Source organism: Panthera pardus, unplaced genomic scaffold (assembly GCF_024362965.1).
Source record: "Panthera pardus isolate Hobbes unplaced genomic scaffold, ASM2436296v1 HiC_scaffold_9, whole genome shotgun sequence".
In the NCBI taxonomy this organism is placed as follows: domain Eukaryota; kingdom Metazoa; phylum Chordata; class Mammalia; order Carnivora; family Felidae; genus Panthera; species Panthera pardus.
Genome location: NW_026527024.1, coordinates 6,934,281 through 6,960,976, shown reverse-complemented (window position 1 = coordinate 6,960,976; position 26,696 = coordinate 6,934,281). Strand labels below are relative to the sequence as shown.

General features: G+C 56.6%; 1 protein-coding gene across 4 annotated transcripts in view; it reads left to right on the top strand.

The window, feature by feature from the left end:
* The window catches only part of PTPRN2 (protein tyrosine phosphatase receptor type N2), an 814,681-nt gene that overhangs the window by 727,226 nt on the left and 60,759 nt on the right, over positions 1-26,696 (top strand). For all 4 annotated transcript variants that reach the window (XM_053898672.1, XM_053898673.1, XM_053898671.1 and 1 more), the window contains one exon: positions 5,504-5,698. In XM_053898672.1, coding sequence (XP_053754647.1) covers positions 5,504-5,698 — 195 coding nt within the window. The remainder of the gene's footprint in view (positions 1-5,503; positions 5,699-26,696) is intronic.

The following is a 26,696-nucleotide window of genomic DNA, read 5'->3' as shown; positions in this document are numbered from 1 at the left end:
GTGGTCGAGATGAACACCCAGGATCATGTTCATTAAAGTGGCAGTTTAAAACCCGAAGTGGAGTTGGTCTGGATCTTAAACATCGTGAGGGTTTTACTTTCTGACGAAGGGTCTGGAAGGTGAGGCACAACCTTTTCCAGCGAAGACGCGTTTGGGAGAAACACCTCCTGTGCTCAGGGCAGGGCCGTGCTGGGCGCAGGAATGCCCGGGTCCCCGAGTGGGTGCCGCGTTCCGGAGGGCGAAGGTATCGTGACATCGCGGAGTTTGCGCTGTCGCCAACGTCGTCCACGAGCCTGCGTCTGCGCCCACTTCCCTTTTGTGGCATCTGCAGCCTGACCCGGGGAACTTGCCAGGTCGTAAATGAGAGAAATCAGAGCCACATCGGGCCGGGCCCCCGGCTGCTCCCGGAGCGCGCCTGCAGCCTGCCCTGGGCGTCGTTGGCACCCTGCGTGCGGACGGTGCCCCCCACAGACAGCCCCAGGCCTGTATTTTACCCTCAGCAGAACGGTACTCACGGAGTGTTCCTGTGACTGGTGTTTGTCTGAGTGTCTGTTCGTCCTACGCGGGCCCCACGTGAGTCTGAGAGTAAACGGAGGCCGCTAACAGCCGGGAAGTGCTGTGGTCTGACCCGGCTCCGTGTGGCGGAAACTAGTGCGGTAAACCTCACAGTACATTTTAAATGAAGGCTTGTGCCCCCGCCCCACCCCCCGTGCCCACGGCTGGATCGCTGCCTAAGGGGTCGGGGGCTCACGCCTCCACGGGCCTCCGTGTCACCTGGATCACCCTTTTTGGTGTAGAGGAGACTTTCAGATGAACAGCGTCACCCAGAGGCCAGTCTGGGGAGGGCGTGGGGGCCAGACGGCTGTGCTGAGAGCTTGCTGTCTGCACCGCGTGGGCTCCTGGGCCTGGCCCCGGCCACATCACGTGAGTCAGGTCACAGTCCGCATCTTGTCTCTTAAAGAGAAGCTCAATTGTCCTTAGGAAATTTTGGTTTTAAAGTAACAGTAAGGAGGGGCTCCTGGGTGACTTAGTCAGTTGAGCGTCCGACTCGATCTCGGCTCAGGTCACGATCTCCCGGTTCGTGGGATCGAGCCCCGCATCAGGCTCCGTGCTGACAGCGCAGAGCCTGCTTGGGATTCTCGCTCTCCCTCTCTCTCTGCCTCTCCTCCACCCTTTCTCTCTCTCTCTCTCTCTCTCTCTCAAAAATAAAGCTTGAAAAAATAAAAATATTATAAAATAAGGTAAGAGTAGAGTCTGGTCAGAATACAGCATTTCTATTATTAATTTTCAAGCCATAATCAACCTACAGCACTAATTAGAAGGGCACACGGTGAGTCCCCCAGAGAGTTCTCCCGTGGGCAGAGAAGCCTCCCTGGGGGCGTCCGGAGCTTCCTGGGACCGCGTGGAGCTGACCTGGCAGCAGGGGGAGAGGGGGACACGGTTTGCACCTGTGGGGGCTCACAGTCGGGGTTCCGGAACAGCCTGGCCTGTGTCCCCTCCTGGTGGGCGTGTCCATCCGACCCAACGGTTCAAACAGATGGGCACCGCGGGGGGCGCCAGAGGCTGGGGCTCGCCCCTCGCAGTCTACGGACTACGTGCGGCTCGCTGTCCCGGGGCCCTCGCCGGGTGTGTGCCCACCCTCTGTTACCGTGACGCACACGCGGCAGCCCCGTGACGGGGGCGGGGGAGGGGGCCAGCATGTGGTGCTTTCCCGGGTCTCACGGTAGGAAGATGCGGCGGGAGAAGGTTCGCGGTTTGCCAAGGTCACAGGAGTGGCACAGGGAGCGTCGACCCCTGGCGGCTGCTTCCTTCCCAGGGCAGAGCTCGGACCCCAGCCCGGCAGAAGCCACCATGCAAACCCCGGGGATGCATCTGGAACAGCCGGCCCCTGGGTGGGTCCCGTGAGAACCTCAGTCACGACGCCCGCGTCTCAGCAACCATGGGCTTGCGGGGCGGTGTGACGAGAGGTAAAGGTGGCCGCACGTGAATGGTGGCTTCCCTCGGGGCCTCGGCCTCTGACTGGCGTTTCTGCCCGCACAGACCGCCCAGCCTTGCATCGCTTGCTTCCGAGGCAGAACGCCGGTGGCGGCAGGCACGTTGAAGGTTCGAGACGCGCGTACCTGCAGAACGCCGCTGGCGAGCTTCGGGCCGGGGCCATCTTTCCGAGTTTTCCCCTCTGTCCTGCCGGGAGCTCTGTCCGCTTAGAAGCGTTAGCCCCTCTGGGCCTGCGCTTTCCCTCACAAGGCCCGGCGAAAGGTGCCCTCAGATCTGGAGCATCTCACCAGGGAGGCCCCTGCCCGGCAGCTCCCGTTCCCCAAAACACCCAACGGCTCTGGGCCGGACCATGGGCACGGGGAGGTCAGGGCCCGGCTGGTCGTCCTCAACGGTCATTCCCGGCATCTAGGAACGGTACGTGTGGACCGCCAGATGCTGAATAAATACTAATAGCTAATAATGTGCCAGGCCGTGCCGAAGGCTGGTTCTGAGCATGAGACCTTGTTGAGTCCCCACAAGAACCATGAGGTTGGTTTCACAGGTGAGGAAACTGGGACACGGGGAGGCTAGGCGGTTTGCCTGAGGTCACACAGCCAGTGAGCGCTGAGACGAGGACGGGAAGCAGGCATTGTCGCTCAGGTGCTGTGAACAGGGGAGCGATTTCTTGGAGCCCGAGGGGAAGAATCACAGGTCAACACACGTTACAGCCCGGGTCTCCATTCCTCTGGAGAAGCTGTTTCCTGGGCCCTGGATTCCAGGTGGAATCCCTCCCGAGACAGCGCCGAACACCCGGCTGTTTGCGTCCCAAGGGCGAACTCTCCTGGTGTCTGTCCCACCCTGGCTGGGGGCGCAAGGGGAGCACAGCTGCCTGCGGCCGCCCGTCCTCCCAGGTCAGGGTCAGACGGGCCCCCACGGAGTGGAGGCCTCAAGGCCCTCGGGTGTGCGGTGGCTTCAAACCCAAGAACCCACTTCCGACGTGACCCTCCCCTCCCCTCCTCACCCCTCCCCTCCCCTCCCCTCCCCTCCCCTCCCCTCAGAGGCGCGTGGTCTTAGCGGCTGGCTCGGTTCATCATACAGAAACTGGACAGCGGTCAGTTCAAAATCAAAGTCCCATCTGAGCAGGTGGCCTGTGTCTTTACCTGTATCTACAGAATGTGATGGGAGCAGCCTGGGCCCCCGGCACTCCCCCGCCAACCCGGCAGTGGGCCCCCCAGGTGGTGCCCCCCCAGGTCCAGCCAGAGCCGCTCCCTCGCTCTTGGGGTGACCACTGTCCAACCAAGGTGCCCGGAGGGCAGATGTGCACTGCCCTGGGATGCAGGCTGGGACCACCTCTTCTTGGAGCCTTCCCTCTGCCTGTGAGAATTGCGTTGTTTTCAAGAAAGACCTACAAGGAGCGCCAGCACTGAGTAGCGCTGCAGCGAGCTGGGCCCAGGTCGCAGCCCCCAGCGGCCCCCCGGAGCCTCCAGCCAGCCGCTGAGTCGCCTGCCAAGAGAGGAGGTCTCACCGGCGATCTGCTGCCTCTTCCGACTCTAAAATTCTGCGGTTTCTTTAGAAATATCTTTGAACTCGCTGGGCCCTTGGGACTGTTCGTTTGTGTGGCACTGACATCTGCGTCACCTGCTGAGGAATGACCAAAGACTTTCTCCGGCGGCCGCCGCACGGGCCTCTCACGGTAACAAGATGAGTACTTCCGTTTTTAAAGTGGAAACACTCGAGCTGGAGACCTTGCGTGATGTGCCCGTCCGCCCGTGATTGCGCGGTCTCCCTCGAGCAGAGAGAGAGAGAGTGGTCGTCCCCGATCCCCGCACAGTCCTGGGGGGTCACCTAGCTGCTGTGACGTTTGTTTCTTAGTGACCAAATCGCAGCCATCGCGAACCTTCCTCCCCAGAGGCGCTCCTTCCTGGAGGAATGTTTGGCGCTCTCCTGGCCTACGGTGGCGTGGCCTTGAGGTTCGGTGGGACGTACTGCTTATTCTGGCAGGTGAACTTCATCCACGGGAAAGAAGGGGTTACTGACACCATCTACCTTATTAAAATAACCCGTTGTGTCTGGGGCTTGTTTGTTTGTTTTCAAGATTGTGAGAAAATCTGGCTGGGTTTTTAAACAGACTCATTGTGTAAAAACCATGTGTGGGCAGACGCAGGGGATGCACAGTGGCTCCCCTGCCATCCTTCTGCCGTCCTCACGGTGGCCTCGTGCCTGACGTTACCCCCGCTCCTCGGGACCCCCACAGCCCTGCTCCCCGAGACCCACGGCCCTGGCGGGCAGAGGGCTCGTGCGGTGTGGCCCGTGGGGCTCCCCTCAGCGCACCTGTCCCAGCGGTGCGGCCATCCAGCTCCAGGCCCGTGTGCCGTGCCTCCCCCGGGGAGCTGCGCCCAGAGAGGTCTCTTCTCTACGGTGGCGGCGGCCTTCTGAAGCTCTCTAACACTGAGGAAGATGGCAGCCACGTGGAAGGTTCAGGAAAACGTGTGAGCGTTCTGTGGGCATCGGCCACTGCCCTGGTGCGTGGGGCTGGTAGGGACGGCTGGGCACCAGCACCGGGAAGGGAGGAGCACGCGGGAGCCCTGCAGCTCTCTGGCGTCTTGTCCCATGAATGCGTGTTTAATTCCCCTCTTGGGCTCAGATTCCCTTACAGTCTTTCTCTCGATATCATTTTATTTTGATGGCTCAAGTGACAGTGATATTTTCAGGGAGCAAAGGGTGGAATTCGTGAGATCATGACGCCAGAGCCCTTGCACGGTTATTTTGCTAGCGAGAAGTGGGGGGCGTCCCGGCCGACTGTCCGATGACAGCCAGCAGCTAGCGAGCGACTCCACCAGGCGCCCCCGTCTCTGAGCGCCGTGTCCGCCTTGCGTGGCGACGGCGAGGACCCTGCGGTGGCCCGACAGAAGCTCCGTTTGGCCGTCGTACCGAGATTTTCCTTCAGATCTGGAAACTCTGTCTTTGGGGGTCTGGTCAAGGAAGCAAACCCTTTTCCATGAACCGCGTACCTCCCTTTTCGTATGTGATTTCGTTTATTATCTCCTGTGGGGGCTCTTATCCGTTTGGGCATCGTTTGGGGAAAAACGGGAAGAACCACACAGAGGCGGTTCCCCCCAATGCCTGACCATGGTACCAAGCGGAGAGCACACCCTTCTCTGCCTCTGTGACCCCTCTTCTGAAGAGGAAAGAAAGATGCCTGGCTCAGCCTGCACGTGGCATGGTTCTGCGGGTGGCCCAGTGTCGCCACAGGGCTCGGTCCAGTGGCCCTTTTGCCTGAATCTGTGTGTGTATCTGTGTCTTGTGGGCATGCGTACACACCTATATGTGTGTATCTGTCTGTGCACATGTCTGCGTATTGAGTATTTATGTGTCTGTACGTGTGTGGACGGGTGTGCGCATCCGTGTGTGTGATCTGTGTGTGCGTGTGCATGGCTGCAGGGGAGAGCCCCCCGTGCCCCTCGGCTCTCGGGCCGGGCAGGGCTCGGGGGGGGGGAGGCCACACTAACCTGCCCTCACCGTCCCCCAGGAGCTGTGCCGGCAGCGCATGGCCACGCGCACGTCGGAGCGCCCGGAGGGCCCGCACACGACCCGCATCAACAGTGTCTCGTCCCAGTTCAGCGACGGGCCCATGCCCAGCCCTTCCGCCCGGAGCAGCACGTCATCCTGGTCGGAGGAGCCCGTGCAGCCCCACATGGACATCTCCACCGGCCACATGGTCCTGGTAAGGCCCGCCGTCCGTGCTGTCGGGAAGGGCCGTGCCCACGTCCGCAAGGAGGGGAGCGAGTGGGGGCGGGGAGGGCGGGGCTTACGACGCCCCTGCGTCCCATCCGTCACATACCCGGCCGCTTCAGAACCGTCAGCAACAAACCTGACCGTGTCGGGCAGCTGGCCAGCCGGAGGCGAAGACCCAGGATGTCCGGGCTCCGCTGACCCAGTCCTCCTCGTTTAAGGCAGGATGAGGATGTGCGGATGCCGGGGTCTTCCCAGTCTTCTGCCTAGACCGCGTGCCCCCCACACACCTAGTCGGGATTCCATCCTGGTTGTCTTGCTTTCAGTGGGTGCCTACTGTGTGCACTGCTGTCGTCCAGACCGGCGTCTGGCTCGGGTAGACAAATGTCCCTCCCCTCCTGCTTCTGATTAAAAGTGCCTGGGGGCAGAGGTGGGGGCTCAGAGCCCAGCTCTTTCGTAAGAAGAGACCCTGGAGACCCTGGAGCGGAAGCCCCCACCGTGGGACCCTCCCTCCTGTGTGTCGGGGGATGAATCTGTCCCTGTCCTGTCTCTTCCCAAACCGAGTGTCGTCCTCGAGGCCCGTGCGCGGAGAGGCTGTGTCTGAGTCTAAGAGAACTGTTCCCGATTCAGCCTCTCTTACATAATGGCTTTCTTCTGAAGGTGGGACACCGCCTCCTGTTTCCTGCTTGTAGAGCTTACGCGCTAAGCCGCTAGCCATTGTTCTCCTCCCGGATTCGGATTCGGGCAATGAGAAGCAGAGCCCTGTGCAGCGGCCGACACACCCCCAGATCAGGGCAGTGGTTTTCATGGTCCGGTCTACGTCCCCAGTGTCAGCGTGGGACGGGCCCCGAAAGTTGTGTTGGCTGTCTTTAAACACTTAATTTTGCGGAAAGTTTCCTTGTCTGTTCATCGACAATATAGGCTGGTGAGACCCCCAGAAAGCTGGCAGCTTAGTCCGCTCCGGCTGCCACAACAAAATACCGCAAACTGGGGGCCATAACAACAGAAATGTGTCTCCCAGAATCCTGGGGGTTGGACGTCCAAGATCAAGGAACTGCAGCTGGGTAACTGGGGAGGTCCCTTCCCCTTCCTAACCAGAACCTTCTTCCACGACGACCCGCCTCCTGGGAGGGGCTCCGGTAGCCAGCCCGCCCCTCCCACATCCCCGCTCCTGGTTCCTGCCCAGCCTTTCCTCCCACGTCCTGACCCTTGGTGGAAACACGGTCTGTGCTCAGTCCACCTGCTTGTGCATGGGGCTCTCAGCACTTGCTGCCTCATGCAGGAGTCCTGACTGTCCTTTGACCCGGCTTGACACGTGGGTTCAGCCCCTGTGTCGTCCTTCCTTCCGCCTTGACCCAGCTTGACACGTGGGTTCAGGCCCTGTGTCATCGTTCCTCCCCCCCCCCACACACACTTATCTTCATCCTTATCTTCATCCCAAGCACTTCCCCTGTGCAGAGCCCAGAGGCCTGGGGCCATTGGCATAAGTGAACCACTTAGCATTTTTACAAAACTTCTCACTCACTAAAAGCACGTAAAATGATTCCTCTTTTAGGCGCTGAAACCGTAGTCCGTTCTTGTAGGGAATGGGGAAGGCCACGGAGCACAGTCTGGCTGGACCAGAGTCATGGCCAACAGTAACTGGCGTTTCCATTATTGGTTCACAAATGGCCCTCCCCCTCCCAAGCACAACCTGTAGAAATGTGCGCGTGTCAGAACCTCAGGAAGGCGCCGGAACGCCTGACCTTCTAACTCATTAAGCCTACAAGAAAGATAATTCTGCGGTGATCAGTCAACTCGACCCTCCATGAGGAAACTTCAGTGTTTATCAGACAGCTACACGATGATCTTCCTGAACTACACGCCAAGGATTCAAAGACCATCAGATAAATTATGCAGGGTCCAGGCAAATCCCAGGCGCCAACCGTTCCGATATCCCGCCGCTCCCCGCACCTCAGGCAGTTGTGACATTCTGCCTTACGGGTAGAATGGAATCCACAGCAGGGCTGTTTACGTTTGCACAAGGTGGGAGCAAGGAGCACCCCACAAGGAAAGAAGGGCCAGGTTATCTGGAGAGCATACTCGTCACTACAACCTGCGGCCAGTGTGCAAAATCGGAACGTTTTCTTCAGCAAAGGGTGGGACGCACGTTTGAAGGCATAAGTGCCACGGGAAGTTAAGCCAAATGTCGATCCTCGATCCCTCGTGTCAGAGCACCTTCAGGAGCAGCGGGCCTGGGGGCGGGGCTCGCCTGGGGGCGGGGCCCGCTGAGGGCGGGGACCACGTGAGGGCGGGGCTCGCCTGGGAAGCAAGTCGGAGTAGGGTGAGGCTAGCCTGGGGGACGCAGGCTCAGCTGGGGAAGGAGTCCCCTCTTGGTCTCCTGGTCACTTTCTGCTGTAGCATCCAGGGCTGCCTGTGGCGCCTGCCTGGATCTCCTGTCTGTGATCTCCTGCCTGGAAGCCATAGGAAGAGAACTCTAGAAATAAATACTCCACCCAACGAGCTGGTGTTCCTGCTCAGACCAGGGGCATCAGAACTGCCCTGCTGGGGCACCGAAGGGTCGGCTCAAGAAAGGGGTCCTGGGAGGCCGGTCTGTGGACCCCAGGCTTCGTGGCGCCGAGGGAGGTGGTGCTGGGTCTGGGTCCCACAAGCTTGAGCCACGGCCGGCCGGGTGGCCAGTCAGGGCGCGGTGATATTCGTGATATTCGCAGAAGGAAGGGGCATCCGGGAGGAGGGAGACAGGAAGGGAGGAGCCTGGCGGGCTTCTGAGTGTCTGCAGGGGACCAGGGCGGTGTGCCCTCAGGGCTACATGCAGGGCTCTGAAAAACAAGTGACCCGGGAAGTCAGGGAACTACTGTAAACATCACTGTGTCTTGAACGTGTGAGGAGACACAGGGGAGACGCTGTGAGGGAAGGCATCGCCTTTGAACTTAGCTGTTAAAAAGGACCCTTTCCATATCACATTTGCTCTCGGACGCAGGAGCATGGCTGCGCAGTAGGTGCCAAGAACAGGTCACTGTCCCCAGAGTCCCCAGGACACAGGTGCCTCTGTGAAGCAGGTGTAACAGAGGACGCACACACGCGAGAGTGTGCAAGGAGCGGCCAGGACGCGTCTACCCCAGCCTCAGTGCCCTTTTGTACAGGCTGGAAAGCTGGGGACTGGTGCACAGGGAGCGGGGACACGGAGGGAAAGTTGGCTTGGTGCTGTCCCCATTACGACCGAAGGAATAGAAAACCGAATTCAGGAAAACGGTGCTGGATGGTCTCTTAAAAATACATCTCCGCCCACGTTGAAGGTGAATCTGCAGTGTGATTTCCTTCGCCCTCGGAGTACGAGGCAGGAATGGGCACCACTGAACATTCACACAGCAGCCGCTGCTCAGACCCCGTGAGGGGGGAGCCGACGTCAGCCCCGTTTCCCAGGTGAGGGCGACGAGACCAAGTGCTGGGATGAGTGCACAGAAATGCACGTCCCAACACGGGGAGGGACTGCAGGCTTCCCGCCAGGGAGAAGGGAGGAGCAACCTGCTGTAGGTTTGGTGGCTGCAGAAGGGGCGTGTGCGCAGGGGAGAGGGGGGGAGGTGCGCAGGGGAGAGGGGACACGTGTGCTCAGGGGAGAGGGGAGATGTGTGCACAGGGGAGAAGGGACACGTGTGCACGGGGGAGAGGGGACACGTGTGCGCAGGGGAGAGGGGAGATGTGTGCACAGGGGAGAAGGGACATGTGCTCAGGGGAGAGGAGAGATGTGTGCACAGGGGAGAGGGGAGATGTGCACAGGGGAGAGGGGAGATGTGCACAGGGGAGAGGGGAGATGTGTGCGCAGGGGAGAGGGGAGACGTGCGCAGGGGAGAGGGGAGATGTATGCACAGGGGAGAAGGGACATGTGTGCACAGGAGAGAGGGGAGATGTGTGCACAGGGGAGAAGGGACACGTGTACACAGGAGAGGGGGGAGATGTGTGTGCAGGGGAGAAGGGACACGTGTGCACAGGGGAGAGGGGACACGTGTGCGCAGGGGAGAGGGGAGATGTGTGCACAGGGGAGAAGGGACATGTGCTCAGAGGAGAGGAGAGATGTGTGCACAGGGGAGAGGGGACACGTGTGCACAGGGGAGAGGGGAGATGTGTGCAGGGGAGAGGGGAGATGTATACACAGGGGAGGGGGGAGGTGTGCAGGGGAGAAGGTAGATGTGTGTGCAGGGGGAGAGGGGAGATGTGTGTGCAGGGGAGAGGGGAGATGTGTGCGCAGGGGAGAGGGGAGGAGGTGCGCAGGGGAGAGGGGAGATGTATGCATGGGGGAGGGGGGAGGTGCGCAGGGGAGAGGGGGGAGGTGTGCAGGGGAGAGGGGAGATGTGTGTGCAGGGGAGAAGGGACACGTTGTGCGCAGGGGAGAGGGGAGATGTGTGCACAGGGGAGGGGGGAGGTGGGCAGGGGAGAGGGGAGATGTGTGCGCAGGGGAGAGGGGAGGAGGTGCGCAGGGGAGAGGGGAGATGTATGCACGGGGGAGGGGGGAGGTGCGCAGGGGAGAGGGGGAGGTGTGCAGGGGAGAGGGGAGATGTGTGTGCAGGGGAGAAGGGACACGTGTACGCAGGGGAGAGGGGAGATGTGTGCACAGGGGAGGGGGGAGGTGGGCAGGGGAGGAGGGGAGATGTGTGCGCAGGGGAGAGGGGAGGAGGTGCACAGGGGAGAGGGGAGATGTATGCACGGGGGAGGGGGGAGGTGCGCAGGGGAGAGGGGGGAGGTGTGCAGGGGAGAGGGGAGATGTGTGTGCAGGGGAGAAGGGACACGTGTACGCAGGGGAGAGGGGAGATGTGTGCACAGGGGAGGGGGGAGGTGGGCAGGGGAGAGGGGAGATGTGTGCGCAGGGGAGAGGGGAGGAGGTTGCGCAGGGGAGAGGGGAGATGTATGCACGGGGGAGGGGGGAGGTGCGCAGGGGAGAGGGGGGAGGTGTGCAGGGGAGAGGGGAGATGTGTGTGCAGGGGAGAAGGGACGTGTGTGCGCAGGGGAGAGGGGGAGATGTGCGCAGGGGAGAAGGGACATGTGCGCAAGGGGAGAGGGGGGAGGTGGGTGCCCCCCGCATCTCCCGCCGCACCCAGCACTCCACCTGCACCGCCCCCTGTATGCCCGCATCCACTCCGGACTCCCCTCTGACCCGCTGTTTCCCACCAGCCAAGGGTGTCACGAGTCCCCTGCCAGCGAGTCCCCTGCCTACCCGGGAAGGCTGCGGGACGGGCGCATGGGGAGCCGGCGGGATGGAGCAGGGCCTCGGGCACCTTCATCTGGAGAACCGGCACCCGCCGGTCTTCCTAAAACGACCTGGTTCTGTGGCTCCTGGGCGGCCCTCCTCCCGTGGCCCTGCTCTTGGAGCCCCGGGCCAGCGCCTGCGGCTCGGTGGCCACTGTCCTCACGGTGACGGTGGCCGGCCCCTCCCCCAGAGCCACCACTCGTACAGTTTTCTGTGACTCGATGTCCAGTAGTTTCTCTGTTTCATCCTGCTGAGGGTAGCGGGCAGCTTTCGCACGCGAATGTTCCAAGCACACGGCCCGCGTGAGAGGAATCGTAGGCTCAATTTCTGCAAGACCCTGGGTCACCCCAGGATGCCTCCCGTTTATCTCGAGAGATGTTGGCAGACTTCCTGCCAAAACGTCTGACCGATTGACCGTCCCCACCAACCATGACGCACACGGTGCCCGTGTCCCCGGACGCCCCCGGCCTCGGGCACTGGCCGGCCTTCGTCTTTCCCACCGCTGCATGGGAAGGCTACTCAAAAGCGGCTCTGATTCACACTTCTCTTGTTGTGCGTGACATACGGCGACCTTTCCTACGTCTGGGAGCCACGCGCCCTTCCTTCCAGAAGTGTCCCTCGAGGGCTGCCACCGCCCGCCGCGTAGACGTGCCGCACGTTTTCATGGTACGAACCACGGACACCAGCGAGAGTTCACCGGACTCGACCTCGTGGTGACACCGCGTCACCCTCGTCCCTCCTCTGCGCCGATGAGGCCCTCCGAGAGAGAGGCACACTGACAACGCCCGATGTGGATACGTTTCGGTGAGAACAGAAAAGAACCGTCTGAAAAGTCACACTGAGCTACCGAGTGGGCAGGCTCAATGCCTCAGGACGGTGTTTCCCGTGCGTAAGAATCGCGGGCCAGTGCTGTGAGCCGGCCAGGGGGCGTCCTGTGTGGTGACGTCAGTAAGAGGAGCCTGAAGGGGGCACGAGGGCCTGGCTGCTGTGGGGTCTTTGGGCCTCAAGGGTCCTGTCCTGGGGTCAGCAACACACTGGTACCGGCACATGGTCCCCGAGGCTGGGAGTCGGAGATCACGGTGTGGGCGGGGCTGGCTGCCCCCCGGGGCCTCCCTCCCCACGCGTGGACGTCGTCTTCTCCCGTGTCCTCACCCGGCCGTCCCTCTGTGTGTCTGTGTCCTCACCCACTCTTCTTATCAGGACACTAGTCACACCAGATCGGGGCCCTCCCGCCGACCTTGCTTTACCTTAATCGCCGCATTAAGGCCTCATTTCCAAATACGGCTGAGTCCTGAGTCAGGGGGTTGGGGCTTCTGCACAGGAATGTGGGGGGCGCAGCGAGCCCATGACAAGGGCTGGTGCCTGAACTACCCCGTGTCCTGCAGCTTGAAGCAATGACAGGCCCCCGTCTCTCCCGTCGCGTCCTCCGTGCACCGTGGGGACTGAGCGAGTGGTAATACTGTCGCACCCCCACCCCCACCGGCCCCAGCACTGGCCCGGGACCTGAGGGAGAGACTCGCAAACCGTTCACGTCTCCACCGGCTTCCAGGCACGGCTCTGTTCCCCTGTCCGAGCCTCACCCTCCTGCCCGTCCCCGTCACTGTGAGAGGAGGCAGGTCCCCCAAGAGGCTCCTGGGAAGGGAGGTGGCCAGGGAGTGTTCATCGCATTTACAAACAGCACATGACGGTTCTTACATCAGGCCTGACCGGTTTCTACCCAAGAACTGGCCCTGGAGACAGGTGCTTAGCGTGGGAGGGACAGGTCACGACCACCTACTCTGTGGAAGGGTCTCACAGGGTGGGGCATGACTCAGCCAGGTGTTCAGGGTGCTGGGCCCCCAGGGCCAAGTGCTCTGTGTCAGAGAGATCACCTGTGTCTCCTCCCGAGGTTCCCTCACCGCTGGAGTGGGGGGGACAGGGCTCCATGTCTGCATGGCTGAAACAGTGCTTGCCCCCCACCCCATGGCCAGCTCCTGAGGTGCCCAGAGGCTCCTTCGGCAGCTGGGACACTGGCCACCCTCAGTAGCTTGGTTTTGACACAAGACAGGGAGTGTCACTTCTGTTGTTCGGTCTTTATTGTGGGGAGTGAGTTATTTATTGTACTTTTGATGGGGGGGGGGTGTGATTTGCCTTGTTATTTTAAAAATCTGCTTTACTGTTTAAAATGCTAGGATGATGCTAGAACGTTTTCCCAGCTTGTTAGAATTTCTTGTCATGAGTAAATTGGGTAAAACATCGTGAGTAAAGTCAGGTGTCCAATTACATTTGTTGAATTAAATAATCAAATGCTAAATTTGATAATTAGTAAGTCTGTGAGGCGAAGAAATTAAAACTGATACCCAAAATAGGGTGTGGAACGTGTTTATTCATATATACGTTCACGGGAAATATTTCCTGAGTGTGCAGTGACCTCCTCGGACTTCCGCCAGATCAACCTGACAGGAAAAGCCACAAGAAGATATGTGTCCTTCTGGCCCCTTCGGTTGCCCGTAGACTGGAAGGTGTGCACACAGGCCAGGGGAGTGGAAAGGCGGCAGGAGCCCTGCAGGCCCAGGATGGAGGAATGGGGTTGTTATGTACAAAGCAGTGTGCAAAATTAACAATGTATAAGAAGCAGTTTTTGAAATTGCGTGAAACCCACGGTTTCCACAAATAAGTCACACGTGGGCGAGCATTCACTGACTTTTGCCCACCTGTGTATCCTCAGCCTCTAGCTCAGCTCTCACATACACCAGGCCGTGAATTAAATTGTCCGAATGCCCAAGTGAAGCAGATGGTACGTGTCTCGCCCCTGAGAAGTTTACCATCTATCTGAAGCGGAAAGGGGTTAATATCTAGGAAACACTGGGCGTGGCCAAATGCCAAATCGTGCTCTTTCGCCAGAAGTCTTTTCATCCTTCATGAAGGTGTGGGGCGGCGGGGGAGACTGAGGAGGGGCGCTGGCCCCGAGGGGTTCTGGGCGCCGTCTTGGTCAAGGAGGGAGCGGCGCTCTGGGGTGGGCGGGAGACAGAGTGGGCAAGGGGACCCCTTGTCAGAGTCCCCAAGTCAGTGCCCAGGACTGGAGCCAACAGTGGGTGACAGAGGAGGCTAGCACGCACACACGGGCCACACGCCGCATGCGGGTTTGTGCTTGATCCTTATGCAACCGCTACCGTTTCTTGAACAGGAAAAGCGATGGCCGTGTATTCACTTCTTCTCTTCCTTGTGTCCGCTCGCCGGAAGGTGAGAGAACATGTGGGCCAGCGAGCCGGGGACCGACAGGGTCAAGACCAGTGTTCTCTGATGCGTTTGCCTGAAAATGATTTTAATTAGCTCTCACACTTGCATAATAGATTAGCCAACGGTCAAATTCTAGTTAATTTTTTCTCATTACTTTAAAAATGCTGTTTTCTTTGACACCACAGCTGTTGAGAAGGCTGTTTGCGACTGGCCCAGTGGCCGCTCCTTTGGGGTTCACTCTACTTTCTTCCTGAACCCTACACCTTTGTTGTTCCGGGATCTCCCTGGGCCCTGTCTGGGTGCAGACCTATTTTATTATTCTTATTTTGCTCTGGCTTTACTGTGTGCCTACATTGGACAGTCCCGATCTTACATCCGTTCTCAGAAATGACCAGCCATTCACAATTTATACGTGACCATCTGTGTTCTCTCCTCTGGTGGGAGCACATAGGGTGTCCCGTGGCCTCCCATCTCTTCCACATTTCCTCTCGTTGTCCCTCCGTCCTGCCCCCCAGGCAACTTCCTCGGGTCTGTTATCCGATTTGCAGTGTTTCTCTTCCACAGTGTCTAATCGACATGTGACCCATCCACTGCATTAATAATTACAAGGAGTATATTTTTCATTTGTACTTGTTCTATTTATTCTTTTTTGAATCTGTTCTTACACTGTCGATCCTCACTGCAATATCTTCAGTCATTACAAATGCATTATTTGATTGTTTCTTTTTTTTGTAAATTTTGTTTAATGTTTATTTCTGAGACAGAGAGAGAGCATGAGTAGGGGAGGGGCAGAAAGAGAAGGGGACACAGAATCCGAAGCAGGCTCCAGGCTCTGAGCTGTCAGCACAGAGCCCGACGCGGGGCTCAAACTCACAGACCGCAAGATCGTGACCCGAGCCGAAGCTGGACACTCAACCGACTGAGCCACCCAGCTGCCCCTTGGTTGTTTCTATCTAATGCTTCTATCATCCAGGTTCTTATGAACCTGGTCCGGCTCTTTGATGTGTTTGCTGACTTGCTTAGGAGGGTTTCTTGTCTGGTGAGTTCTGTAATTTCTATCTCTCATAATTTTGTATAGCCGCACTGGGGGTGTTTAACCTGAGAGAGATTCTGAGGTCACTTGGCCAGACACTCTGGACTACCGTTAAACCAGGACCATCTTTATATGAATTCCTTACCTGGAGATTTTCAGACCACCCACATACTGTAACTTCCAGCCTCAGTCCTAGATGAGGCCTGTGGTCCAAACGCCTTCCCATTCTGAATCCGGGTGGGAACAGATACGCTTCGTTGTGGCATGAGCAGGCCCTTCCCCTGGGAATGGGGTCTTCTGGGGTTCCTGGGGGCGGGGGGGCTCCCACATCCACCTCCTTCCCTCCTGCCTGGCAGGGTTTCCCCAAGACCCCAAACAGACAGAAAAACCCAAGACCCTGGGTTTTAGGTCCAGGAAATCGTCTGCCCTGCTCTCCCTCAAGGTCATGAGCTTCCCACTTGACCTGCTCTTCATTCTGGATGTCCGAGGGTTTCCCTTAACCTTGTGAAAGGCTGACTCTGCCGTCTATCCAACATTTCTGCACGTCTTGTAGGGGAGGCTCTTCGGGTCAACTCACCCTTCATGTCTCTGGGGCCAGAAGACTTAATGCGGGTTAAACAAAGGGCACACAGAGCGAATGGTGCACTGCCATTTGACTTCACGTCACCTCGACAATCGCACCTGAGAACCAGCTTTATGTCCTGGTAATAAGGAAAGACATCTAAAGGTGGCAACCTGGTGTCAAAAGAACCCAGGCAGTGACCTCACGCAGGCAGGTTCCCCCACTTTCCTGTCTGCTGGCTAAGGGGCGACCTCGCTCCAGAAACGCTTGCACGCCCGTCTGTGGGTGTGCGCTGCAAGGAGCCCCGGCCGGCGGGTGGGGCGGACAGCCCAGTGGACCCTGCTTGCTGACGGCTGGTGGCCGCGGAGGACTCCCAGGTGGCACGCGTGTGGCGGCGGCGATGAAGGCAGCTGGTGGCAGGGGTGGCTCCGGGCCCCGTGGCTGTGCCGCGCGGGGACAGAGAGCAGGCGGGTGACAGCCGACAGCACACTCCCTTCCCCCGTCAAACCCCGAGAACCTGGGGGCGTATAAGGCAGGCAGTCCCCACACGACTGGCAGTTGAGCTGGAAAGAGATGAAAAGTACGGTTGGTAGTCTTATCTCTAGCTTTTCACGCTAAAAGGGGAAGATAATTTCTGGGAGATCGGCTCACTTCTCTTTTCTACTTGGAGCTCCTCCTTTCAGAGGCACCGAGAAAAGAATGCTTGCCAGCCAAGTGCTGGTCACGGAGGCTGAGGCCCGAGCCCCCGCTTCCGTCCACGTCCACAGGGTGGGGGAGCGCCGGGGACTCAGGCCTCATCCCCCCACGAGCGAAGGGAAGACAAGTGTTGTGTTTTCTGCCTCCCCCTCCCCGTTTATTGCTCACAGCAGGTAGCCTGCTGCTTTAGGAAATTAAAAACCAAACGGTTCTGGTGTCCGTGAGCACTTCAGAATTTCTGCAGGTGTTTTCTCGTAAATGCTGAGAACCCAGCACCTCCCATCTGGATACGGAGAGAACGTTCCGTCTGTGAGGCTCTCTGGGGTGCCCTCCACTGACTCACTGGAATTCTTCATTCTCCCTCAGCACCCCACCAGAAAGTCGTCAAGTCCTAAGGAGAACAGAGTGCTACTTAGGGGAGGCCCACTGCTCCGGGGCGGGGCTGTCTGGGCTGCTGGGAGACAGGGTCTCTCCTTCTCCTCTCCTGGGGCCTCCCCTTTGCAGCCGCTCTTGTCCACTCCCCGCAAAAACGAAAACGGCCCCCTCGGGCACTCTCATGTCAGGTGGGGGAGGGTAGCGGTGTTGGGTCTTGGAGGAGAGAGTCTGCTCCGGTGACCAGGACTTGGAATTGGCCATTTGGATTGATCATCCATTTGGGGAGGTGGGGGACGGCCACCCAGACACGTGCATCTGCTGGCACACGGCAGGGAAAAACAGCTCTTCAGAAACCGCTTTGGAAGCACTTTGAGGAGCCAGCCTGAGTCACGGAACACCGGTGGAGACACAACCCACGAGCCACCCTGATTTCTCCACGACACCACGTCCGCCGGGTGTCACCCATAAGCTCCCCACAGTGCCAGAGGGGACGGTGGATGTTGCTGATTTGAGACAGCCTGTGTTCCTGCTAGAACTTGTGAACAGGAGGCCTTTTCAGGGTTTGGTTTTCTTAGGCCTGCATTTCCATGACTCGTTTTCCCTCTCGTAGCCCTGACTTTCCCATCAGCGCTTTGGAATCCAAGGTTGCTTTCCAGCCGAATTTTGTGCATTAATGGGATTCCTAAATAACTTACGGCTTAAAGTATTTTTCGTCTGTCAAAGGGACACGGTTGCGGCTGAAATCAAATTCTTATCTTCTCATTTAATAAAGACCGTGTATTAATTTATACGGGTAGAAACTTGTAAAACTATTTGCAAACACATTCTCTCCTCTTGTTCGGGTAATTTATGAGAAATAGAGATGTAGCTTTATCAGACAGCTTCCTTTTCCAGTTACACTATTCGGATTTCTATTCCACATCAAAGGCTCAGGGACATTAACTTGCTTTGTAGAAGTTAACGCCGGTGTCCTGCGCTAAACTGTAGTCAAACTTTGATTTTACAGATGGAATGATTTACTTATTGCCAAACACGGAGGCTTCAGGCCGGTGAGGCGAGAGCGAGGGGGCCCGTCGGGGGCTCTCGTTCCCGTGCGCGTCCTCCTGACTTCCCATCTTTCGGAAAGGCGATGTCCCGTTGATGAAAGTCAGACACCTTAGGAATAAGCGCTTGCTTAGAAGACAGCTCTTTCAAGAGTTTCAAATACCACGGGCAGACATTTTATTTAAACGTTTAGAAGGCAGAAATTAGTAGAAATGGGTTAAAATGGAATTACGTTTTTCTTCAGATTTGTGTTAATTGAAGGAGCTGCAGACCAGCAGGCCGATGTTTTAAGTCGCCGCATCGTCAGTTGTGGGGCTGGGGGAGGGGGTTGTTGCTGTTACCGTCTGTAGACCAAAATTGCAGAAAGAAGGGAACCACACAAAAGATATTTGGTAAAGGCAGGTGGTCTGGATGAATAATGTGCCTTTCATTAACATAGTTCCCTTATTAACTGTGTAATTAATTGTACATAGCCCAGGGAAGCTGTGGAAATTGCATTTTGAGATGTATCAAAGCAGACTTACGCCTCAGACTTCCATGCAATTCACCATTAATGAAGCCAGAGATGGAACCCTCAAATCTATAATTATTACTTACTCTTTGAATGACAAGCAAAGGATTTTATCAGCAGAGTTTTAAATGAAAGGGGATTAGCAGCTAATGTTGAAATTGTTAATCTTCCGTATGAAAATAATTTTGAAGAAAATGTTTTAGTGGAAGGAGAGGTCTGAGGAAAGCATTTGCCATTAAAATCGCCATTTTCTGCTACTCCGTATGAATTTGTCCCCGTTGACAGCAGGGTGCAAATATTTTTGAAAGTGAATGAATATTTTATAGGATCCAGAGGTGCTCATGCATTCCAGGAATGGATTATGCAATATTCCCAAATATCCCGGCAGAGGTGAGGGAGTCCGACAGCCAGCCAGAGAAAAGAGCCAATGCTGGAAAAATTGAAGTCTAGGAGCATATTCTAAAAGAAATGGAAATTTGTTTAGTAGTGTAGAGCTTTGCCTTCCCCCACTTCTGGGTGCTCCTTTGATTTAAGATCACGAACAGTAAATATTGTTAGAGAAAACCGTTAAATGAAGCGCTGGTGCCCGTTTGTCCCAAAAGATCTCGTTGGAGACGCGGCGTGGCTGCAACACCGTAAATTCGCAGGTCCCCCCCTGCCCCCGCCCCGCGCGGGGCTCTGAGCCAGAGACCGTGGAGCTGTCGCACATTCTCAAGACGGGATTCATACGACAAATATTTATTGACCACCAAGGCTGTGCCAGCCTCCACGCCAGACAGTGGAGAGACCGTAAGGGGTAAAATAATTGGCCTATTGGGAGTTCCGAAAATGTATCTTACATTTATTTCGTTGTCCTGATTTTTCCCGCTGACTTGATGGCGGGACTAAAACACTAAGTTTATAGCGCCATCTGGTTAGAACTCATGTCGCTATGAACAGGAGAAAGCCAACGTTCGGGCTTCTAGAAGCTCTGGAAGGTTGGTGTGGGAGGGACGGTCCCTCCTAGGGCCTGCGGCAAATCCGACATATGTTCTGGGCTGAAGGTCATTCTAGAGCCCTGCGCTGGCTGGTGGACAGGCGGGACTCAGGCTCTGTTGTGTTTCTTTGGAAGTTCTGAGCTGCCCCCCTCCGCCCCGTGCGGTACAGATGTGTTCTCTTAAAAATTCTTGTTTGCTCAAACCTGATGTCTTCTTGCTTTCATTCTTTAAAATATAAAAAATGTATTTTAATGCACCGGTCCTATCGCTCCGCTCCAGATTGTGAATGTCTCGTGGAATTTTTTGTGGCATCTGGGAACCAGCTCATGATTGTAGCAGCAATTTAATAGCTGGAGCCCGGGTGGTCTGAAGGAGGCAGCACGGTATTTCCAACCTACCAGGGCATAATTTGCTCACTAGGGTGACGGCTGGCGGTCACGGGCTCCTAACATAGCTGCGCTCGTGTTTGTGGGTGCGCACACACTCGAATACCTTTGTCTGCGTTTTAGAATGGCCTCATTTGCATATACGTATATCGAAGGGTTCCAGGTTAATTTAGTTGTTCGGTTGATTTTACGTTTTAAATTTTGGGTGAAGCGATTGGCCGTTAATTTTCCGCGGTGCTTTGGGCAGACTTCAGTGAGATTTTGTGCTGCAAAGACGAAAACCAAGCAGTGCTATCAAATATCTGAACATTTTGTCCACGCAGCCAGAGCACGAAGGTTGTTGGAAATATCAGGAATGTTGATGGACTTTTTTGGATTTTACCTAGACTTTTGACTTTGGGTAAAGGAAGGCTATGACCTCGTCTCTCAGACCAACACAGCGGGACCTTTCTCCGCTGTGGTCGTATGACAAAGGGCTGAACGAATTCCAGAATATTTTACAAAGTGAAGGGTTGCAGAAATGTAGGAGTATGAGGATGAACAGGTTGGATGATCAGATGAGCAGACTAAAATCCTCTCATTTGCTCTGTTAGTGAATCTCGGCAGCTCCGCCTCCAGAACACAGGACGCGTCTGCCCGTTTCTCTGTGCCCTCTGCCGCCGCCGTTGTCCCCGAACGTCAGCCCCTGTGATCTCCAGTGCAGACGGCCCATCTTGTGCACTTAAGTCCCCGCCTGTAGTGACAGCGACGTTTTAAATCCATCTTTGCCATCACACGCCTCCTTTGCCTAAAACGCGCCGGTGGCTTCCCACGGCTCTTACCGCAGACCTCAGGCTCGCCCACGGCCACCTGGCGCCCTCGGGATCCAGCCCCGGGCACCATCCCACCTCACTCCCTTTGCTCTGGCCGCCCCGGGCTTCTCTCTGTCCCTGGACCATGCCGGACCCCTTCCCACCCTGAGCCCTCACCCTGGCTGTTCTGTCTCCCTGTATTACCCCTCGGTTTTTGTATGATGAGCCCTTCCCAGCTTGCAGGATGCACTTGGGAACCAGTTTTTCAGAGGGGCCTCCCTTCCGGGGGGTCTGGACCCCTGCCTCCCGCCTCACGGCACTTTTCATGTCACTTTTGTTGATTTGGATGTGGCCCGTTCTCCGGCAGAAGAAACCAGCCCCATGAGGACAGACTCTTTGCTGGGTCAGAACACACAAATGCCCCGGCTGGTCTGATGTGCTTGTAACAATGTCAGTGTTGAGTGAATACATAGCTGCACGGCCAACACAGGGGCAGGGCTCTGAAGTAGGCGTGCAGGTGTGGCCTCCCTCCCCTACGATTAAGAGGAGAAATCCAGCTTTCACTCATGACTTCTCTGCCCTAAATTTAAACACTAATGGCTGTACACGTATAGAAAAGATGCTGTAATTCTCTCAATTATTTTCCATCGCTTGTAAGTTTTCATCTTTGTACCTTAACCTGTGCTCACATAACCTTAATTTTTAAGATGTTAAATAAGGTGATAAGATTCATAAAACCGTTTACTTAAGCTCGCCGAGCTGCCTGAAGAATGACCGCCTGAAACACAGAGCCGCCGCACGCGGCTCCCGTCTTTGTCCCCCCGCAGAGACCGCGTCTGTGGCCCCACGCGCACACCCGAGCACCAGGTCGGGCTAGACGACGCCCCGCAGAAAACAAACCGCCTCCCCTCCTCCCGTTTAGTCAGAGGTAAGGAGGATAGGACTGCTTACTTCTCCAAGGTGATGAATTAGAACCTTTCCGGGACAGAATGTGTTCATTATCAACACTTTCCATCCAAGTTTTCGTCGTAAGTCTTCATAAAATTGCGGCTTTCTTCTTCTGCAAATCTGTCAGGTAAAGGTTAGTGGAAGCCACAGACTTATTTGACGAGCCTGTGTCTCCAGCACCCGCACAGGTGTCTCAGCGTGCCCCCGTCTCTGTCCAGCACCCGCTAAAGATGACCCTGCGGCCGGGTTAATTATTTCCCGATTCTGGGAAACGCCCTGCAGGCTTCCATCCCTGTTCAAGACCTCTCTTTCGTCCAAATGGTTTCTTGCGATTCTGGACTTTGTGCCAGATGCAGAATACCAAGACCAAAACCATGGTAAAATTATAGTGAAGCCCCCCATTGGTTAAGTGCTACGTCATCAAGGCTTAACTGGTGTTTGTGTCCCCTAGCCGGTCCCTGCGCCTTGCTGTCCCTCTGCCCCTCCAGAAGCACGTCGGTCGGGGCGGAGGGGGCTTCCCGGAAGTTCTTGGAAAAACATGATGTTTTCTTTAGAGCTTTTGTTTGTCTTTCTAGTTCTTGCATTTTTGTGTTTTATTTTTCGATTACGAAAAGGGTTTTAAATGACACAGGGAATTCTGTGTCACAGCCTCAGAACCAGCACGCGTGCTTTTCTGTCCCTTCCGGGCTGCATTCTGTCACCGTGTTGACTCCCCTCTGTGCCTGAACGGAGCGTAAGCTGGGGCTTCCTCTGATGAAGGCTGCACTTGGCAGTATTTGAGGGTTTCTCCACCACGTTAACAAGCACATTTCTACCACCGCAGGCTGCCGGGTCGCGGGGCGCAGGGCATTTCTGGGTCACGTGCAGACAGCCCTGAGAAGTTTCCAGGGGCCCCTGGGCTGGTCCTCAGAGCTTTCGGGGGAAGACTTTGGGGGCAACGACGCTGGCTCACACTTGTGGGGAAACCGCTTCTGCTGCCCACGCGAGGCCCCTGCAGGCCGGGCTGCCCAGGCGAGCGACGCATGGAATGTTCCCTCCTCAAACGGATTTCCGTGGAGGTGATTTTTTAACTGTATAAAAAGGAGGGGAACCGCGTGGTCCTTCGTTCATTCCTCGTGCAGGCTTGTTCAGGCTTTTCGTGCACACGCCCCAAACCGTGTTTGCTTTTCCCCAGGAAGCTGCACACTGACAGCACAGGCTTCGAGCCCTTCCTGGGTCTGCAGGCGGGGCTGTTTTTAAGGACAACGTGCGTGCCTCCGCTGTGCATTTAGAGGGGCACGGCACGAGCGTTAGCCTGCCGTGAGACCAGCCGTCCCAGAGCGGTTGCGTGGGCCGGGGTGGGGGGGGCTGCCCCAGTGCGGGGCCGCACCGTGTGCTCCTGTTGTGTGCGTCTGCTGGCAGTGGGGATACAGCCATGGGGCTCAGGAGTCCGGCTCCCAGCACCTCTTGTCTATGCTGAGAAATGACAAAACTGTCCTCGGATCGTTTAGCCAGATCTGTCCTGGGAGCTGTAACTATTCCGGATTTCTGATTTTGAACTTCGAATATCTTAACATGCCCGCTGCACGGTAAATTACGTGCAAGCGTGTCGGGCGTGGCGCTCTGCAGAGACGGGTGCACAGCCCCTCCTGATGAAGCCGTGGCCGTGGCCGTGGCCACGTGAGCTGAGCGGCACCCCTGACCCCATCGAGCCTCTGCCTTCATTTTTTGTACTTTGTGCTTGGAATTCAAGCATTCAACAGAAACATTCCCTCCACTGCGTTAATGAGGACAAGTCACGGTGTTTATTTTCAAAGAGAGAAACGGTCCCCGTTTCCCCAAAAGGCAGCAGAAACAGCTTTCTCCTTGCTCTTAAAGGCTGTCCTCTCCCGGCCGACCTCACGACACCAGCCGCAGGCCCGTCACGGGCACGGGCAGCGGGCGTGCGCTCTCGCAGAAGGCTTGATGGTCACGTCGGTCAAGTAACGTGGCGAGAGGCGCCAGGGTAAAGAAAGGAGTGGAAACAGAGCTTCGTGCGCAGAAACTGGGCCTTTCCAAACCCCAGCCTTCCTTCATACGCCTCAGCCGCAGCGGGAGGACGTTTGCTCCTGGGGTAAAACGAAGTTTCACCGGGATGCTTTCTACTTGGTTCATATCATACCGCAAAGCGGTGGAGGTCTCCAGACACCCATGAGGACGCCGCGACGTTAACGGCGCCCGTAGACGGTGACTGAGGGGGCATCATGCTGAGTGTCTCGCTGACTGGTACGTGGTCCCGATCCGTCTGAGTGTTAGCATTTGGCGCTGGGGGTTCGTCTCCACTGCTCGCTTTGATACTAATGCAGCCGCCCGCACCGCCCAGCCTCCCGCCCTTCATCGCTGGCGGTAAGAGCGCGAAGGAACACGCGGTGTCTCGGACGCTTCACCGAGCTAAACTCGCGGTCCCCCCGGGCTCCAGCCGGCCCCTCCACGTGGATTTGGCGGGGCGCCTGCGGCAGCTGGGACCCAGGAGGCACCGGACGAGCCAACCGCGGGGACCCCAGCTCTGCGGCCCGGGTCCACACGGCCCTGGACGAGTCTGCACGCTCCATCGTCCCGGCGTCGGGAGGCAGGCGGCAACACTTCCTGCCGGCATGGAAGGGTGGACGTTGGCCTGTTGAATGTGGTGAAACAGTAGTTGTAAGAAGTGGGACCATCTCCCTGGTGATCCTGGAAACTGCCCTTGATGTTGCCACTAAACCAAAGCCCTGAAACCTCTCCGGTCATGGCTCGGGCCGAGGGCGCTGAGCCAGCAGCACCGCAGGCTGTGACCTTCCTCTCCCCGCGCCGGAAAACATCTTCCTAAGTAGCCGCCGGATGTCTCACCTTCTCTGCGCTGGCCTTTTCCAGTGACTCCTCTTCTCAAGACTGGCCATCAAACTTCTCGCTCCCTACGCAGGCGTCAACGGAAGGCAGCCAGTAGAGAGGAAGGGGCTGGGTGCTGGGACCATCCCTGATTTCATGGCAGCCTGAGCACGTGTCGGTTCTATCCACACGACGCAGAAGCCGAGTGCTTTCGGAAGACCACCAACCCCCGTGAAAGGACACAACTTGGAAACCACGAACCGCGTGTTTGACGGTGCTTCCTCTTAGTCGTGTCTCTGGTGGTATTTGTGACGGTGTCGCTACACTCGCTTGCAGCAATGGTGTGTCCCCAGTAAAGGTGCCGCCGCGATCGCCCCTTGAATTCTGCATCCAAGCTGCGGTCAGTGGCTGGTATTGGTGGAGATGTACTGTGTCATGGCTGATCAGGTAATGGCAGTGTCCCCAGAACTGCGGTACAGCCACGGAATCTGGAAGGGAATTAAAGAGATTCCCTCTTTCTCTAATTTTTTGTAATGTTTATTTGTTTTTGAGAAAGAGAGGGATACAGTGGGAGCAGGGGAGGGGCAGAGAGAGGGAGACACAGAATCCCAAGCAGGTTCCAGGCTCCGAGCTGTCAGCACAGAGCCCGACGCGGGGCTCAAAGCCACGAACTTGAGATCATGACCTGAGCCGAAGCCAGACATTCAACCAACTGAGCCACCCAGGCGCCCCGCAAGAGATTCCCTTTTTCTAGTGAAAAGCTGATGCCCACCATGATCACCATCCTTTCTGCCTGTTCACACTTTTTAATTCACAAAGTGTATGTCACGTACTGACCCAGTCAACCCTCAGAACCACCTTCAGAAATACGTACTGTGATTCCCAGTTTACGTAGTAGTGAATTAAAGGTGGGTGAGATTGGGTGGTTTGCCCAGAAGTACAGCCAAGAAGCAGCTACGTGAGGACCAATCCTTGTTGTTTATTACACTGTTAAGAAGTCTTTCAAGATCAAGTCCGGTGCCTCTTCCATCTTACTGCCTCCCAGTTCAGCAAAAGCTCCTCCAGGCTTTCCTAAAGGCTTTGTGGATGGTAGCCAAAATCATCTCCTGAAGACACGAAGTGCTCTTGTGGTTATTAGCAAAACCCCATTGTGTTGCAGAGCATCCCAGATGATCTATATTTCTAGAAATCACTTTCCCGAGCTCACGGCGTTGACAATTCGATGAGAAAACACTGCAGAAAATATTTAAGCTATCTTGACAAACTGTGGACATGTCTCCAAGCAGTAACATTTTTGTCCCAGAGGTTTGGGATTCCGTGTAAAGTTACCCCATTAAATGTGGAGGCCAGTTTGTCTGACACAGGGAACCGTTTGAAAAGTCCTCTGGCGGCACACGGTCCTTGTGACCCAGAAGGTGTTTGTAATCTTCCTACCCGTGGTCTAATAGCGTGAGCGAGAAAAAAGAAGGTGTAAAGTGAGGAGCGGGGCTCGCAAGAGGAAGATTAAACAGGAGAACCTCTGATGGGGTGAGTGTCTCACAAAATAGGGCTTATGAAAGCTGGGGTCCTTCTCACCTCGCAAAGAACTCAAAGGAAATGCTGGAGCACCGTCACCTGGCACCGTGCGGCCCGAGGCCGGTGTCAGCCAGCGTGTGCCGGTTGTAACTCGGGAAACCACGTTCTGGAACCTGCGGGCCTTTTCCCACAAGCGGTGGGATCTGGGAATTATCCTTTCTGCGAGCACATTAAGCCTGGATCCCAGGAAAGTATCAGAATTCAAGAAGGTTCCGACAGCTCCCCACTCGGGTCTCACCTAAAATCAGCCGGAATAAAATCCCGATGGAGGGCAAGAATGTGGAAGTGCGATGCCGAGTTCTTCCGGCCAAGAACCCTTTCGGAACCTCTCCCTCCGTCACCCACAAATACAAAGGGTGCAGTGAGCAGCTCGGAAAGATCAAAGACCTGCTTCCAAACATTCCCGACGAACCACAGGAGCCATCAAAATTCATGTACCTAAGCTCTTCAAATTGAACCAACTAACACCGAGCACCGGCTCTTCAGACTGCCCGTCGTGGGGGACCCCACCTGCACGTGCCTGGCTCCCGTCTGGTACCATTAACGAGTACTCTGTGTATCCCAGGGCTTCCTTCTCAAAGCTTCGATTCGGAGGTACTCACAAGGGCCAGGAACGGGGGCCGTGTAAAGTGATGTGCGTGAGACGGGGCCCTGACCAGCAGCTGCTCGCAGCTGGGACGGCAGGTTCTAGAAACACCCCCATCACACCGGTGATGGCGCTGTTGTATCCCGAGCACAGGAGTTCTCACACAATGACAAAGAAGGACTCGGGGAGATGACACAGGGTCTGGACTCAGAAGGAAGAGGA